The following is an 18,419-nucleotide window of genomic DNA, read 5'->3' on the forward strand; positions in this document are numbered from 1 at the left end:
GTCATTGAGACACAGAATATAAAAGGAGAGGACTAGGAGCTGAGCCTTAGTAACACTAACATTTAATGGCTGGAAAAGCTGAAAGGGTAAAGACAATGAAAAAGTAAAGTGGGTGGAGTATCGTGCATTATGGAAGCTGATAGAGACAAGAATTTCAGGAATTATTTAGTCAAGGGGAAGGAGGAAGAAAGATAACCTGCTGCTGCTGCTGCTAAGTCGCTTCAGTCGTGTCTGACTCTGTGCGACCCCATAGACGGCAGCCCACCAGGCTCCACCGTCCCTGGGATTCTCCAGGCAAGAACACTGGAGTGGGTTGCCATTTCCTTCTCCAATGCATGAAAGTGGAAAGTGAAAGTGAAGTCGCTCAGTTGTGTCCAACTCTTCGCGACCCCATGGACTGCAGCCTACCAGGCTCCTCCGTCCATGGGATTTTCCAGGCAAGAGTACTGGAGTGGGGTGCCATTGCCTTCTCCAGAGAGATAACCTACTATTCACTTATTCAATGATTTTTTAATTGAGCACCCACTAGGGTCCAGGTAGTGGTCCAACACTGCACAAAATAAAGCCCCCCACCCCCATGGAGCTTACACTCTTGGGAGGCTTACACTGTAGTGATGTGTGGCTTTCTGTACATTGGGGTGGGTTTTCTGGTTTTTACTGTGCCGTGCAGCTTACAGGATCTTAGTTCCTCAACCAGGCCACAGCTGTGAAAGTGCCAAGTCCTAACCACTGGACCATCAAGGAATTCCCAGGGTGGTTCTGTTTGTTTGTTTGTTTTTAATGTGTACAATAACACTTTGGAATAAGTGATATTTCTGTTTTACATTTGCAGAAATAATGGTTGGGGAAGATGAAGAAGCTGGGACTCTAACTTGACTCTGCTGGCTTCTAAACCCTGTTCTTTTCAGAACCCTAAGCTGCCTCTAAGCTGTAATCACTAGGGTCACTTTTCTGCTTTAGATACTACTTATATACTGATGATTCCAAAATCTGTGTGTCCATTTTAGATTTTCCTCTTGGGTTCCTGACCTGCTGATCCATCAGCTTCTCAGAAGTTTCCTCCTGGATGCCTCACAGTTAAGTCAAATATGACATGTCTGAAGTGGAATTCACCAGCTCCTCCCCCTCACCTCCACTTTTTCACTCCCACTACCCAGTCTTTTTTTTTTATGTAACTTTAAACTTTTTATTTTATATTGGGGTATAGCCGATTAACAATGCTCTGGTAGTTTCATGTGAACAGCAAAGGGAGTGAGCCATATATATACGTCTATCCATTCTCCCCCAAACCCCTCTTCAATCCAGCCTGGCACATAACACTGAGCAGAGTTCCATGTGCTATACAATAGGTCTTTGTTGATTATCCATTTAAAATATAGCAGTATTAGTGTACCAGTTCTTAATTTATCATATCTCGACTCCAAATCTACCCTTCTTTGCTTTGCTTATGTTACTAGATCTGAACCATCTCCTTTGCCAGCTGGTACAAGACTTATATTTTGTCAACAGAGGTTGCTGGAGGGAAATGCAAGGCCATAGGAAAAAGAAGGAACTTCTTTTGCTGGTGCTGGTGTGCTGTGTATTTATTGGTGTGGTTGCCAACAGATCAGCTAGGGTGAGTGCCACTCACCCTAGTGATTGCTTCTTGTGAACCCGTTCTGGCCTGGACACAGGGCCCAGCAGGTTCCTACCCCATCAAACAGGCCACTTCCAGCTCCAGACTGCCCACCTCCTCCAGTGAATTCCTCCACCACCCTGAAGGCCACTCCTACGCACCAGCTCCAGCCTGCACCCCAGTAGGTTTCTTCTCCATCAATAGAGTGTGTGTTCCTGTGATAGCCACAATCCCTCTGAAAAATGTCTAAATCTCAGTGCCAGCAGGGGAGAGTCTTATTCTAAGTTCCTTGTTCTTCCCTCTACCTCCCTCTTAGACCTTCTGGTGTAGGAAAGAGGTGAAATTTGTATTTTAGGAATTATAGAATGGTCTGCTTATCATTTCAGATTCTGAGACCAGGAGTAAGATAAAAGATTGGAAGTCAAAGATGGAAATTTCAGAAGAAAAAGATTCAGCAAGGGCTGTATCAGAAAGACTCCCAAGACAGATATCCCAGGAATGTGGGTTATTTGAAACTGATGATCCTGAGGACAGGTTATTGAGGTATTGGATAAGCTCCTTAGATGATTCAGTGAGACATCCCTCTTCCCAAGAGAGAGGTATCAGGGAAGTGAATGTGATCCCCAAAAAAACGATTGCAGGAGAGAGAGGCCATGGATGTAAGGAAAGAGAAAAAACCCTTTCTGCAGGAGAAAGATCCCACAGATATGAAGTCTGTGGTCAGAGCTTCAAACAGAAGTCAGAAATAACTGAACATCAGAAAATTGATAATGTAAAGAAAACCTATGAATGTAAGGAATGTGGGAAAACTTTCAATCGAAGCTCAAACCTGATTATACATCAGAGAATTCATACAGGAAAGAAACCATATGTATGTAGTGAATGTGGAAAAGACTTTAATCAAAGTTCAAATCTTATTATACATCAGAGAATTCATACAGAAAAGAAACCTCATATATGTCATGAATATGGAAAAGACTTCAATCAGAGCTCCAACCTGGTTTGACATGAGAATTCATAATGGTGAGAATCCCTATGAATGTAAAGAGTGTGGGAAGGCCTTCAAGGGGAGCTCGAACCTTGTCCTGCATCAGAGAATTCACACTGGAGAGAAGCCATATGTATGCAATGAATGTGGGAAGGCCTTCAATCAAAGCTCAGATCTTATTATTCATCACAGAACTCACACTGGAGAGAAACCCTATAAATGTTATGAATGTGGACAGACTTTCAGTCAAAGCTCACACCTGGTCACACATCAGAGAATTCATACTGGAGAGAAAGGCTTCAAGGGCAGCAACTGTGAAAAGACCTTCAGGCAGTGCTCCCACCTCACTGAACACCAGAGACCACAGTGGGGAGAGACCCCATGAATGTTGCAAATGTGGGAAATCCTTCAGTGGACACACGGCATTTCTGAAACATCAGAGGCTACACACTGGCAAGGAACTTGAATGTGAAAAAGCCTGTACTTCTGACTTGGATCTTATCCAACAACAGAGAATGCACGGGAAGAAAAATCTTATGATGTACTAAGTGTGGAAAATATTTCCAGGGAAGTTCAGATCTAATTCGGCATTGGATAACTCACACTGGAGAGAAACCCTATGAATGCAGTGAATGTGGGAAAGCTTTTGGCCAGAGGTCGCACCTTATGACACACCAGAAAACTCACACTGGAGAGAAACCCTATCAGTGCAATGAATGTGCAAAAGCCTTCCGGCAACGTTCGCTCCTCATCCAGCATCACAGAATCCACAGTGGCGAGAAACCTTGTGAATGCAAGGAATGCACAAAAGCCTTCATCTGGTGCACAGCTTTTCTCAAGCATCAGAGACTTCATACTGGAGAGAAACTTAAGGAAGTTGGGAAAACATTCAGCAAGGAAAAATTGCTTAGAGAAGAGCAAAGAATTCACCAAGAAGAGAAAGCTTATCAGTGCATTCAGTGTGGTAGAACTTTTCGGGGCAGCTCAGACCTCACCCGACATCAGATAACTCACTCAGGAGAGAAACCCCATGAATATAAGGAATGTGGGAAAACTCAGAGCTCAGACCTTATGCAACATCACAGAATACATAGTGGAGAAAAACCTAACGTGTGCAATAAATGTGGGAAATCTTTTAGGGACAGCTCAGATCTCATTAAACACCACTGTGTTCACACTGGCGAGAAACCCTATGAATGCTCTGAGTGTAAGAAGGCCTTCTGCCAGAACTCACACCTTGTTAGTCACCAGAGAATTCACACTGGTGAGAAAGCCTTTGAATGTAGCCACTGTGGGAAGGCCTTCAGCAGGCACACAGCTTTTCTTAAACATCAGAAACTTCACACTGGAAAGGAGCTTGGGGAACACAAGAGAGTCCTTAAATATGACTTACTCTAATAGGAAACAGAAACCTAATGAATGTAGAAAAAGCTTGATGGAGACCATGTCTTATTGCACAGTAAAGGGTTTTTATTGCTGAAAACCATTTGAAAGTAGGAAAACATTTGAAGAGCCCTAATGGATGGAAAACATTTAAGTGTAATGTGGGCAAGCTCTTGGACATAATCACCTTTTCTCTGCTTCATATCTGAAACTGGCATATGATCCAGAGGATACAATTACTTGAGAATGTTTCAGAGGACTTCCATTGTTGTTAACATCATTAGAAATCACTTTGCCAACAACCCCTGAACTAAATTCTTCATGGAAGGAGCCATTTCAATCTTGACTACCTAGTCTAGTGACAAATATAAATCTGCTTTAAGTACTTTAGGGTGATTAAATCTCTCTGGAATGAGTTCTTCCTGTTAGATATATATTTTATACATATTCCCCTTTTATCTCCTTATAAAATACGCTTATGTATATGTGATAATACTAATTAGAATGAACCATTAATTGAGAGGAAACAAAAACTAATAGAAATGACTCGACAACAGGAGAGCTGAAGGCCAGGATACAAGAGCCAAGTGAAGTGTTCCCCAGAGAAAGAATGATAATGACTAGTATCAGGAAATAAAAGAGCAAAGGAAAGGACAGTGGATGTTGGAAATAGGACTAGACTGAGTGCCAGGGCAGAGCATTTAGGTGACCTGAATTGGTAGGAATTAAAGCAACAACTTTGAAAGGTGAAGTGATTAGAGGAAAGTGGTTTTGTCTTGAACCAGAGCTTTGTAATTATTTGAGAATTGGAGACTTTAAGCAGAACTCTGAAAGAGATTAGTCATCTTTAATCTGATAACTGATATTGGTAATTAGGCCCTGTTTATCTGTGCAGTCAAACACAATTGTCAAATATTTCTTGTACCATGAACTACTGGTAGATTGTATATGAAATTACATGTATCAGCAGACAAGAAAGTTACCAAATGGGACACTGTAAGGTGAGAATTTCAACCTATATCTTTCCTCAGTGGGAATAGCTTGTGAGATGCACAGAGGGGATCAGTGGTTCTCAACCAGGGTGATTTTTGCTTCCCAGAGGGCATTTGGCAATGTCCCAGAGACATTGTGGTTGTCACAACTGGGAAGAAAATATTGGCATCTAAAAAGCAGTAATGTTGCTAAATATCTTACAATACATAGCTCACTCTACCCCCAAAAAAGAATTATCTGACCCTAAGTGTCAACAGCACCCTGGATGAGAAGCCCTGCCCTTGGATATTTATAACACCAGTCACCAGGGGCCATTTAAGGAAGCATTTCAGTGTGATATGGGTAGTGGCAGTGCATCCCAATAGGAACCCAGAGTCTGATAGAAAACTAGTTTGATGAACTATTTCAGGAGAAGCAGTGTGGTGTAATGGAGGGGACGCAGATGTGGGTTTGAATCCCAGTAGGACATGTTGGCCTCAGGACCTGGAACAAATTATGTAACCCTTCTGATCCTTATTTTCCTTACTAATAAAATGGTGATAAAATAATCTACCTCCTGGTGTAATTGTGAGCTTTAAATGAGAAAACTGAAATCTACTGTTGACACACAGAAGGGCATCTTGAGCTTTAACCATTTTAAAACAAAAGATGAAGTATTTACAAGCAAAATAAAAGATGTGTAAGAATACAGTGCTGTGTTGTGGCTGGTGTAAAAAAGAAGGACCCCTTAAAGTTCAAAGCACTGGGGGCTAGGGCTCCTCCACAAGCACGTCCTGAACAGCAGTGGGATATCTTCAAGTGGAGAAGCCCATCCACACCATCCCTGAAAGCTGGCTACTGGGGAATCCCCTGGAAGTCCAGTGGTTAAGACTCGGTTCTTTCACTGCCTTGGGCTTGGGTTCAGTCCCTGATCCTCACAAGCCACATGGTGCAGCCAAAAAATCTCTTCTTCATGCCATTGAGGACCCTCTCCCAACACACTATCAAATCTACCAAACACACTAGTGACATTGGTCACTAAATCTACTCCTTATTTGGCTTCTTTTCTTCAACTCATTTCCTCACTGAAGCAGGATGGGTTTGAATGTAGCAGTTGATGTTTAAAATTGAGCAGGTAATATGTTGATGTCCCTTGGCTGCAGCTACAGTACAAGTCATTTCTCATTTCAGTTGCTGAATCTCTGATGATATAAAGATTTGGAAGAACTTTCTTCCTATGTCTGAAGTTGAGAAGATTAGAAGACCTAAAATTCTGGTCAGCCATGTACATGAGTTAAGCCTATTGTGAAGAAGACCTTAAGCAACTGGGGACAAATTTGGAAGGACTGGCTTGTCTGTCTCTGGAGTTTTGTTAGAATCTTGGGTATAATGATTTCTCCTGATTACCTCTGAAGGGTATCCATGCATTTTTTGGATGTGTGATCAAGGAGACTGTACCCGCCCACAATGTGCTTTCTTTCCTTTTAGCATAAAGAATCTCTGGATCAAATCTGGCAGCACCTTGCGATCCTGAGGGTGAAAGTGAACAAGTCTTCTGTGAGCCTTGGTCTTCCACTACTGTTCTAGTTGTCTTGGAACTGTTCACCTTTTTAATCCATCATGTACACCACTGCTTGATTTTCTTCAAATACTGCTTTTATCATCTCACACACAAACAAACGCAAACTCACATTCAAAAAGGATCCAGTGGCTGCCCATTTTACTAAAGTTTAAAGTTCTTGGCTTGGCATTTAATATGCTCTCTCATACTGACTTGTCTCTCACTTCATGAAAACTTCCAGTTTGAGGCCTGGTCTAATTACTGTCCCTAAACCGCTAACAGCTAATGCATTGTCCTAACTCTTATCTCAGGTTGCCTTGATCCCCTGCAGCTTTCAGAGTCCCTATCACTTAAAATAACCTTTTTCTTTAAACATGAACATGTCTGACAGGTTCTGATGAACACACACTCAATTCTTTAAAGAAAAATGCCTTGGCACTTTTCCCCCCACATTGTTTATTGTAAGCAAAATTCAAGCACTGAAGCATGGCTTGTTTGAATGAACAAACCAAAGTCCTTTGTTTCTCTGGCCTCAGAGCTTACAAGAAGCCATTATTACACAAATATTGTGTAATACACAAATACAATATACACAAAATATTACATTATTTTATGTATATTCTCTTGTTTTCTTTACACATTTAGCTTTTTGAAAGCAGGGAGCTATGTTTTTGTATCCCCTCACCTGTAGCCCAGACCTAGATTTACATAATTTTTTTCAATAAATGTTTGAATGAACATGCATGTTTATAATTTTCTAGTTTTGTGTTGGTTGTTGAAAACTATAGTCATCACAAGAGCATAGTATGTGTAATTTCCTTTCTTTTCTTTCCACTCTAGATACAGCCATAAACTAGTCAGTATAGAAAAAATTCAGGTTAAATTATATTTTGCTTGGTCAAAGTATCTGTTTTGAATTGGTGACTGGTTTCTAGGTAAGTGTTTTGGGGGGAGGGGAAGGTGGCAGGTTTGGCCACACCTCACTGGGCTTGTGGAATCTTAGTACCCCCACCCGGGATGGCACTCGGTCCAGGCACTGAAAGCACCAGAGTCCTAACCATTGGACCACCAGGGAATTCCCTCTAGTTAAGTATTTTAGTGATTCCCATTTGAAATGTTGTTTGCCAGAAAATGGTACTTCATGTTATATCTAAAAGTAATTGCTCTCTAGCATTTTCCTGAGATCTTGTTCCCCCAGAATCGGGTTGTTTTATACACATCTGGCTGGTGCACACAATTTTGGTAATTTATATTTTGCTAAAAGATATTTTTATTGGGACTTCCCTGGTGGTCCAGTGGTTAAGGATCTGCCTGCCAATGCAGGAGACACAGGTTCGATCCCTGATCCAGGAAAATCCCATATGCATTGGAGCAACTAAGCCTGTGTACCACAACTGTTGAGCCTGTGCTCTAAAGTTCGGGCACCAAACTTTAAAGTTCACTACTGAGCCTACGTGCCACAACTAAAGAAAAGCCTGTGTGGCAACAAAGACCAAGCACAGTCAAAAATAAATAAATAAATAAATAATTTAAAAGAAAAAAAAGATATTTTTATCTAGATTTTTCAATATCCTACCCTAAAGCTGAGTGAAATGGTCTCTAATTATTTTCATCTCTTCTGATTCTGTTGTTATGTTTTATTTCTCATTCCAATTCTTAATTTTTCTTGTTTTTAATCAGGCTTTAAACAAGTTTATCTATTTTGCTGCTTTTTTCAAGGAAATTAACGTTTGAATTTATTCCTTCTACTATTTTTAAATTTTTTTTTTATCTTTACTGATTCACTCTTCTTTGCTTCTTCAGGTTTATTTCACTATGCTTTTAAAGTTTCTTAAGGTTAGTTTTAAATTGTTTTATATCTTTTTTCATTAACAGGGGATGCAGTTGTTGTTATTCTTCAGTTGTATCCAACTCTTTGCAACCCTATGGACTGCAGCAAGCCAGGCTTCCCTGTCCTTCATTATCTCCCAGAGCTTGCTCAAACTCATGTCCATTGAGTCGATTATGCCATCCAACCATCTCGTCCTCTGTCATCCCCTTCTGCTTCCAGCTTTCAATCTTTCCCAGTGTCAGAGTCTTTTCTAGTGAGTCGGCTCTTCACATCAGGTGGCCAAAGTATTGGAGCTTCAGCATCAGTTCTTCAGTGAATATTCGGGACTGATTGCCTTTAGGATTGACTGGTTTGATCCCCTTGCTGTCCAAGGGACTGTCAAGAGTCTTCTCCAACACCACAGTTCAAAAGCATCAGTTCTTCAGTGCTCAGCCTTCTTTATGGTCCAACTCTCACATCCATACGTGACCACTGGATAAACCATAGTTTTGACTAGATGGACCTTTGTTGGCAAAGTGATGTCTCTGCTTTTTAATACTCTGTCTAGGTTGGTCATAGCTTTTCTTCCAAGGAACAAGTGTCTTTTAATTTCATGGCTGCAGTCACCATCTACAGTGATTTTATGGTGTACATTTTCAAGTATGGCTGTTGCTAAGTCCCATAGATTTTACCATGAAGTGTTCTCTTTATTGCCTTATAAGTGCTTTGTAATTTTTCTTTTGATTTCCTTTTTTGATCCAGTTGGATTCTTTTCTTTCTAGGATTCATACTATTTTGCTCATTCTCTTTTTTGCCATGTTAATTTGGATGCTCTACTGTTCTTTTCCATTCTCATCATGGTTACCTTTCCTTCCTGAGAACTCATAATCAGGCACATGTTTGTTATTATTGGGAAAGCAGATAGCAGTAATTTCCTCTATCAACAAGTCCTTTTCCTCTACCCCAATTAACTACATCCTTAGATTTCATTTTTCTTCTCACCAGAAATTGTTTTTATTTACTGATGGACATGCATAGGCCTTTTCAAACTGTTCATGGGGTGACAAACCTAGACAGCATATTAAGTAGCGGAGACATCACTTTGCTGACAAAGGTCTGTATAGTCAAAGCTATGGTTTTTCCAGTGGTCATGTATGGATGTGAGAGTTGGACCACAAAGAAGGCTGAGCGCTGAAGAACTGATGCTTTTGAACTGTGGTATTGGAGAAGGCTCTTGAGAGTCCCTTGGACAGCAAGGAGATCAAACCAGATTGATCCTAAAGGAAATCAACCCTGAATATTCACTGAAGGACTGATGCTGAAGCTGAAGCTCCAATACTTTGGCCACCTCATGCGAAGAGCCAACTCACTGGAAAAGACCCTTACGCTGGGAAAGATGGAAGGCAAAAGGAGAAGAGGGTGACAGAGGATGAGATAGGTGGATGGCATCATCGACTCATCAGTGGACATGAGTTTGAGGAAACTCTGGGAGATAGTGAAGGACAGGGATGCCCGGCATGCTGCAGTCCATGGGATCGCAAAAAGTCGGACAGGACTGAGCAACTGAATAACAACACTTTCTCCTTAAGGGTAACTTCTTTCTCCGGCTGTGGCCCTCTAATCAGGTCTGGGAAGATGTAAGTGGAAAACAGAAGGTAGAGGAGGAAAGGCTGCAAAGAGGCCACGCATAGAGTAGAACTTCCCGGCCATTTCTATCAGCTTGGGCAGGACCCTGGATCCACAACTGAACAGAGAAGCAAGGCACGCCAATCTTTAGGTAAAAAGTTCGGCCCACACCTGCCCCACCCACTCCAGGACTGCAATTCCCAGAGCCCTCCGCGACAGGGGAGGCCTTGGGTGCGCAGGCTCACACCTGCCCTCCCTGGTTAGCTGGAAGCGCGAGCTGCTCAAAAGTGGCTAGGTGTAAGCTCTGAGTCCTCTAAGGGGAAGCTTAGCGGCGGCCCTCAGGGTGTCGCCCGCTGGCCCGCTCTGCTGTAGCCGGTCCAGGAAGGCAGCGGCGGTTGCCGCAGTGAACACACCCCGCGGGCAGCCCTTTGAGGAGCCGAGGACAGATGGCGCGCCTTTGCACGGAAAGGAGTCCAGAGCCCCACGGTTCATGGAGGGCGGGGGCTGGCCCGGGGCTCCTCTTCTCTGGAGATTCCAGGGCTTAAAGTGAAGAATGGGGAATTATAGCAGGCCAGGCGATCCGGCGGACCCCGTACCCAGTGCCGTGCGCAGGAATTCAACTGGGAACTGGTCACCGGGACATCATCCTGAGACACAGGCTTCCGCGCTCGTCTTCTGCGCCTCCCTCGGCCGTAGCCAGTGGCCCCCGTTTGTGTGCCTTTAATGGCCTCTGGGTACGTTCCACTGCTTTCCCTCTAGATTTTCCTGACGCTGGACACTTTACCGAGACCATGTCTTGCCCAATAGCTGCCCCTTAACAGGACCCTGCTACAGATCCTGGGCGTTTGAATAAGATTGCCTTAGAGGAAATTTAAACTGTTCTTTTGTTGTGGCCACTACTGAAATTTTAGGAAGAGGGAAGGAGCCATCTGGCAGGAGGCTTCACTCCAACACCTCTGAGAGTCAATAATTGAAAACAGGCCAGTCACCTTGCTCTGAAAGTTGCTCAGCTCCGAGCTCTGGAAATTTGGCTTTTGCTTCAAACTTGTTTCTTCCCGTGAGATTCCAGAACACTCCCCTCTCCCCAACCCCTCGTGCTGTTTTCTCCTACTATAGCCTTTATCAAGTTGTAATATGTAGTGTAAAAAACACTTTATGTATCTGTCTACCAGACTTTCTCAAAGGTAGTGACACTGGAATAGGAATCTGAGGAGGGATAGAGAAGGAAAGATTAAAGGATATAGTATAGGGTTTGGCTCTTGGTAGATGCTGAGTGTGTATTTAATGAATGAAAAAAAAAAAAAAAGTTCTGCTTATATGACAGCGTGCCCCTGAAAGACTCTGGTTGGTATGGGTCTTCTCCAGAGCCAATCCAAGCTAGGATGGCTGTATCACTAACAGCAGCTAAAACTCTGGCCCTTCTAGGTACACAGGATCAAGAAAAGGTTATGATGATGGAGCCAAAGGAAGAGGAATAGACTTGGGAATGTGAAAACAGACTACATGGGATCCACTCTTTCAGTCAAGAGATCTTCCGCCAGCCCTTCAGGCAGCTCTGTTACCAAGAGACTCCTGGTCCCCTCGAGGCCCTGAGCTGACTAAGGGTCCTCTGCTGTGAGAGGCTGAGGTCCGAGAGTCACAGCAAGGAGCAGATCCTAGAGTTACTGGTACTGGAACAATTCCTGACCATCCTGCCCAAGGAGCTCCAATCCTGGGTGTGGGGACATCACCCTAAGAGTGGAGAGAAGGCTGTGGCTGTGCTGGAGGACTTAGAGAAAGGACTCAATGAACCAGGGCCCTAGGTGGAAAGGGGAACATACAATCTGTTGTGGGAACCAGATCAATGACCTTCCAGTCTGAAAGAGGGGCAGTAGTAGGGGGAGTTGCCAAGTTCAAAACTGTTTGGGGCCAAGTAGAACACTGAGTGTATGTTTCTGTCTTTTCTGCCTTCAATCCCTGAATGAGATTCTAGCTCCTCTTCCTGCCCCTGTGCTGTGAGGAGGCTCTCTAAAGTCTCCTTGAAAGCTTTGGTCCCACAGAAACCAAGTGGTACCTGATCACCCCCAGGTCCCAGGTCTTGTGTGTGGACCTGCATGGGAAGAGCAATGGGAGAAGGCAGCTCTGGGAGCAGCCCAGGAGAAACCAAGCTTCCAGCTGCAGCCTATGGAGCCCTGGCCCTTCCCAGAGAGTGTTGAGTAGCAGGATTCTGTGGGAAGGGAGGGAAGGAGGAGGGAGTATAAAGGGCACAGAGCAGGTGCTCAGAAGCTGTCATCATCCTGGCCTTACTGTTCTTATCACTTAGGTGAGAGACGCATCACCCACAAAATTAGGAATAATGATAACCTACTTTATGTAGTAGCTCTAAGGATTAAATTTCTAGCGTATCTGGCTATAAAACCTCACCAGCATCTCTTGGTTTAGAGAGCCCTCAGTGTGTGCATGCTCAGTCGTGTCTGACTCTTTGTGACCCTATGGACTCCAGCCCACCAGGCTCCTCTATCCATGGGATTTTCCAAGCAAGAATACTGGAGTGGGTTTCCATCCTTTTCTAGAGGTCTTCCCAACCCAAGGATCAAACCTGCATCTCCCGTGTCTCCAGCACTGCAGGTGGATTCTTTACCGCTGAGCCACTGGGGAAGCCCCGAGAGCCCTGAAGGAGGACCAGAAAATACTTCATTCACTTTTAGCCTCATAATTTTCACTGCCCTGAGCTACAGGCCAGCTTGAAAATCTTTTCTCTTTGAAATTTTTCATGGCTTCCAAAACACACTTTGTAATCTATAAGGCATTCCATGTGAGATACAGCCTGTCGTTACCTTTCTCTACCACCTACTCCCCATCTAAAAGCCCCATGTGAAACTCTCTTTTATCTATACTTCTGCCCTTCAGATTTACCACAACAACTTCCTCCCCAGCTTTCATCCATCCCCATAAAGATCCTCTCCTCTCTGTCTATGGCTGACCCTAGACTGAGAGCCTCAGGACCGTGCACTGTCCTTGCAGAGCACTGTATGACCTCATAAACCATTGGAATGTGACATGAATATGTTGCTTATCAAGAAGATTCTATTTAACACTTGGTTTTACACCATAACTCCACCACCACAAGACAGAAGCATCTGAAAATTCAAATTCTTATTAGCAACAAAACAAGAAAAACAAAAAACAGAGATTAATCTTAGTGTCTATTCCAAAAGTATGTTTTTACTTCCCAGCATTTCCTTCCCTTTCTTGCAGAGTTTTCCTTGTCTCCTTCACCTCTGTTTCATAAGTTTCTCTTCAAAGCTAACTATTGTTTGATTTTTTTTTCCTAGTAAGCATGTTTCATATTTCCTTGACCACAAGCATTTAACCTGGAAAAAAGTATGTATTTTTAAAATTTGGCATTACCTTATAGCCATTGCTGTTTGTCCTTTTTAGATTATAGAAAGCATTACAGACAATTAAAACCACAAAGTGTTACAGACCTTTTAAAGATGAAAAGGCAAAGCATTTGTCTTTTCTTTTTTTAAAGAGCAGGTCAAAGGGAAAGGCCGAGAGCACCAAGCAGGCAGTCATCCCTCCAGTAAAGAGCCAGCTGGTTGGGGACCTATTTCTGTGACTACAGATTGGAGGAGCAAGGGTTGACTGGGAAGAGGTGAAGATCACAAAGTCAGAGGGGCAGGGTCTTTGCGCCTTTAGGAACATCCTTTTCCATCACTCTGTGATTCTCATTTTTCCTTTTCTACACAACATCAGTTAACCACTCCCCAGTTTCTTGAAAATATTAACTTTTTTTCATATTTTTAAAGAGTAAATAAATCCTAAAAAGAAGATCCTGCCTTGAAATTTATTTTATTTTTCAAATAACATTTTTCAGTGTTCCATAAATTAAAAAATTATTAAAAAAAAAAAAAAAAGCAGATGAGGAGGGATGAGAAAAAAAGGAGAAGCTTCCCGTACACAGTCCCATTACCAAGAGATGACCTCATATGTAAGTGACTATCCTTCTGAATTCTGTCGCGTGTATACTGAATATTTTTCAAGCTTTTATTTTCATGCCAGAAATCCTAATCTGAGTGTCATTTCTCTGTACACTCAAAACAGGTATATCTGCAGTTTCCATCAAACATTGCAGAAGATGATGCAGAGACCAAGGACAAAGGGTAGTTGCCACAACCACCCATTACTGAAGTGGAATCACAGGTGCTCAGAGAAAAACTCACCACCAGCACTGCTACCTTTGAAGCTGCCTCTGAAGGTGAGGGTCCTTTAGAGCAGCAGTAGAGAAATCTTAAAAGGGAGAGACTGGGGGAGTCCCCCACTCAGGGGAAAAGCTTCAGACAGATGATTGTAACCCATAAGACAACTCCCACAGGGAAGAAAGACCATAAATGCAGTGAATGTAGTAAAGCCTTCATTTATAACTCACACCTTATATTCACCAGAGAATTCATTCTGGAGAGAAAATCTGTAAGTACAGTGACTGTGGGAAAATATTCAACCAGAGTTCAAACCTCATTCAGCATCAGAGAATTCATACAGGAGAGAAACCCTACAAGTGCTATGCCTGTGGGAAGTCCTTCAGGTGGAGTGCTCATCTTGTTCAGCATCAGAGGATTCATTCAGGGGAGAATCCCTACAAGTGTAATGAATGTGGGAAAGCCTTCAGTCAAAGCTCCTATCTAAGTCAGTGTCTGATAATCCACAGTGGAGAGAAACCTTTCATCTGTAAAGAATGTGGGAAAGCCTACAGATGAAGTTCCAAGCTTATCAGACACCAAAGAGTTCATGCCAGAGAAGAGCCTTCCCCATGGACTGAGGGTGAGAAAGTCTGCAGGCAGAGTTGTACTTTTGTCTAATCAGTTTTAGGACTAGATTCCATAAAAGTTATAAGCTCTTTAAGATTTTTCCTGTGTCTTTCTTGATTTAGGAAAAACTGTATCTAGTCCTACTACCTGCAGGTCATCATTTCACACCCTCTGTTTGAGATGGCTGTATCAACTAGCATACCTTTGGCTTTGAGTAACAGCCAACATGCCAACTTCATTAGAGTTATGGGTCTGGCACGGAGCTACTGTGCAGGTAATGGCCATCCTATATTAGTATTCTTATGAATGGGTCTTTGGTCCTGGCCCTTCCTCAGCCCCGCAGTAATCTGCCTGTTTGGACAGGGTCCCATCTACAACTGTCCAAGCATGAGACAGAAACCACACTTGTTATTTGAGCATGGAAAGTTTAATATAAAGAAGTATTAACAGTCAAGGGGAATGATCTATTAAAGGAGATAAAGAGATCTTAAGAATATAGGACCAGCAGCATGGGGAACAGCTATTACCTCTAGGGAGAGCCACACACAAATAGCCCAGGACTCTGGAATGGTGTGGCTGCTCTAGTGGTGTGTGAGAGCTGGTCTGTAGAGGCATGCAACAGCCAGTTTGCACCTTTTCACCAGCCTGCATTAACGTTGGTGATGGTGGGAGTTCACTGTGGAAGTCAGAGCTTTAAAAAAAAAAAAGTTGTTAAATATTGGCCAACATGACACTGGCTTGTAAAGTTCATCAAGGTGATACAAGCCAGGGCAGGAAGCCACTGGTTGAGGTACCTGCAAACTCACCAGAGGATGGGTGCCACATGGTAAGGACAAGAAGGGAAAACTACCAGGACCAGAAGCCCCTTCCTCTTTGCTTTGTCCCTTGAGTACCCATTAGTGGCAAAGGCCTTCCTGATTCTCTGATACAAGTTTTTATTTCTTTCTCACATAAATGTCCAGACATGAGCTGGTGGTCAGCAAACAGCCAAATCCAGCTTGTGACCAGTTTTTTTTTTATAGCCCACAGGCTAAGAATCACTTTTATATTTTTAAATGTAAAAAGCAGGGGGGAAAAAAAGAAGTGTGGCTCACAAAGCCTGAAATGTTTACTTCTGGTGCCTTTACAGGAAAAGTTTGCCAAGCCCTGGTCTAAGGGACAACTGAGTTTAGTTTCACTAGATACTTTAAGGACCCAACTTGCTCCTCCATCCCCTAGACTAGGATGTGTTTGCCTGCATGGTTGATGCTGGATCATTACTGTATCCACATTCCAGCTCCTAGGAAGAGTGAAGTAACAGTCTCAAGGACAGGCAGTTTCCTTTTCACCAGGTGTTACAGCAGGTGCCCCAACTGAATCATGGTGAAGATTCAGTTACACTGCCACATCCACCTACTGCTGGAAAACACCTCCAGCTAGGTGACAGTCTGACCAATTAAAACCCAAGGGGAAGGAGATAACTAATTTAGAAAGACAATGAGCAGTGCTCTACCCCATGGAATATCTCCCTACTTCTGCAACCTGGTGCTGCAGGTTGACTGGGGAAGGAGTGTCCTGGTCCCAGAAATGGCAGAGTAGGATCAGGGAAGCAGAGGATGACTCCCACTTGGGAGTCAAGGGAGTGGAGTGTGGATTACAGTCCTCCTGCGACCAAAGTTTCAGCTCGTTCCCACCACAGCCCAGCTCAGAGAATGCCGATGTACCCAGCAGATGAGGGTTAAAGAAGAGTTTGTCTCCTTTCTTGATGACTTTTTGGGTAATCTTCGGAAGCTGACCCAGACCTTTGCTCACTCCAATGTATAACCACACTTCTTAGCAAAAGGCGTCAAATGATCAACTCTGCAGGCCCCCTGCCCTCATCCCCTCCACATCTGTCTTCTTAGTCCCTCCAGCAGCCTCAGAGGACAGTGCTTTCTTCTTTCTGAAGGCAAATTTGCCTTTTGTACCTTGAGTGTGTCCTTCCCCACTGCCACTAAGTTAAATTTTAGTAGTTAGTTATTAGATAATTATCTTAATAGGCCTGGTTTTAAGTCGGAAGGCACCTAGGAGATGGCAGGTGAACGTCTGGGAACAGCGTAAGAAATCCCACCTTGAAATGTGAAATATCCTCACGAACGACCTGAGAACGATACGGGCCCAGGTCCCGGGTGGTGGGCGCCCCTGGACTTGAACTGGGGGGTCAGCGTAGTACAGCGGCCGACGCTCACTCCGGGCCCTCAGACCTCTTGCCCTAACTGGTCACCAGCAAAAAGGCAGCTCGGGCCTCGGCCAATCAGCGCGGCGTGCCGCCCGCCCTGCCCGCCAGGTGGCGCACAGAGGAGGATTGCCCGGCTTCCGAGCGCGGCCCCAGCTGCAGGGCTCGCACCCTGACTCGACGCAGCTCCTTCCTCTTCGTTCCGGAGGCAGTGGCGGCCGAGTGCCTTCGGCGACTTCTTAAAGGTTTGGCGGTGCCGGCAAAGTTGAGTCCACCGATAAAATCACTGCCTGCAAAGCGTGGTACAAATAAGTAGAACATCAGCGTTCTCATCGGCGGCACAGCAGGAGAGATGAGAGTCGCGGCCGAGTCCCCATGAGAAGCCTGGAGCTGGAGACAAGGACATGGCAGGGTCGGCCAGGGGCTGGGAAAGGGTGAGCTCGCGTCCTGGCTGGCCTCGTCGGCCGCCGCTCCCCAGCTCTCAGGGAGGAGGCGGGCTTCCTGCTCCATGGGAAAACCGAAGCATTCTCTCCTACTTCCACTCCACGGCGCTGACCGCTGCTGCAGAGTTCAAGTCTCCACCAGCCTCGTGGCACGCAGCCCCCGCGCAACACACAGGTCCAGTCGCGTCGTAGGTGCTCAGCCTGAGGTTGATGAATGTCCAAGGACCCATGTTATTGAAGCTCCGCCCTCAGGTTATCACCAGAATCGCACCCCACTTCCCACTGGATTTTACTGAGGCTCCAATTCGCGTCCATTTTCAGGGGTTCACCCAAGGGCACAGTCTTGGCATAGCTTCATCTCCAAAGCGGAGGGAATGTGATGAGGTTATTGCGGATTACTTGGTAATTTGTGTTATAAGTAAACGTTTGATTTCAAAACGTGTAAGGGACTGCAGGGGTTCAAAGATGGGTTTCAGATGGTCCATGAATTCCCTGAATTTGCATGCACATTTTTCTAGACAGAATTTTCTGGAGTTTCAAAGATCCCAGACCCAACAACCCGAGGAAGGTGCCTTAGACCAGGAGTCACTTAAAAGAACATGTTAAAACAAAACAATAATAAACACCAGCCCAGAAATCTCAGTAACATTTAAAAATAAAAAGAACCATTCAGATGATGGGGGAGGGGTTGTTTTTATTTTTTTGCCCGCTCAGTTTGTGGGATCTTAGTTCCCCCACCAGGTATTGAACCGTGCCCTCAGGCAGTGAAAGCATGGAGTCCTAACCACTGGACTACCATGGAATTCCAATCCAGAATATCTTACAATAAGTTGTTAATCGTGAAAAACTATATCTATCTATCTAAAGAAAGTAGATAACATTTGCCCTGTTATGAAAGATAGAGGATCTCACCAAGCAAAGCAGATCAAGGACAGTGAACAGCATTGCAAAAACTGGAAGGTACCTCAGCACATGCTGGTGAAATTTACAGGTTGTATAGTACTAAGGTGAACTTGATAGGATGGCAAAAAACTGGC

At 44.0% G+C, this 18,419-nt stretch overlaps 2 protein-coding genes across 2 annotated transcripts; both read left to right on the plus strand.

Moving 5' to 3' along the window:
* The first annotated feature begins 1,525 nt into the window (after positions 1-1,525).
* ZNF594 (zinc finger protein 594) lies at positions 1,526-8,471 on the plus strand. The gene is given in 6 exon segments (XM_027519333.1): positions 1,526-1,615; positions 1,674-1,796; positions 1,980-2,623; positions 2,625-2,963; positions 2,965-3,123; positions 3,125-8,471. Coding segments are annotated over 6 exon segments (2,232 nt in total). The 3' UTR covers positions 4,002-8,471.
* A 2,224-nt stretch (positions 8,472-10,695) lies between these two features.
* On the plus strand, positions 10,696-17,640 carry ZNF232 (zinc finger protein 232). The gene is given in 5 exon segments (XM_027516719.1): positions 10,696-11,757; positions 12,023-12,146; positions 14,037-14,369; positions 14,372-14,760; positions 14,762-17,640. Coding segments are annotated over 5 exon segments (1,311 nt in total). The 5' UTR covers positions 10,696-11,337; the 3' UTR covers positions 14,807-17,640.
* Positions 17,641-18,419: the final 779 nt, after the last annotated feature.

This window comes from Bos indicus x Bos taurus, chromosome 19 (genome assembly GCF_003369695.1).
Source record: "Bos indicus x Bos taurus breed Angus x Brahman F1 hybrid chromosome 19, Bos_hybrid_MaternalHap_v2.0, whole genome shotgun sequence".
NCBI classification, from domain to species: domain Eukaryota; kingdom Metazoa; phylum Chordata; class Mammalia; order Artiodactyla; family Bovidae; genus Bos; species Bos indicus x Bos taurus.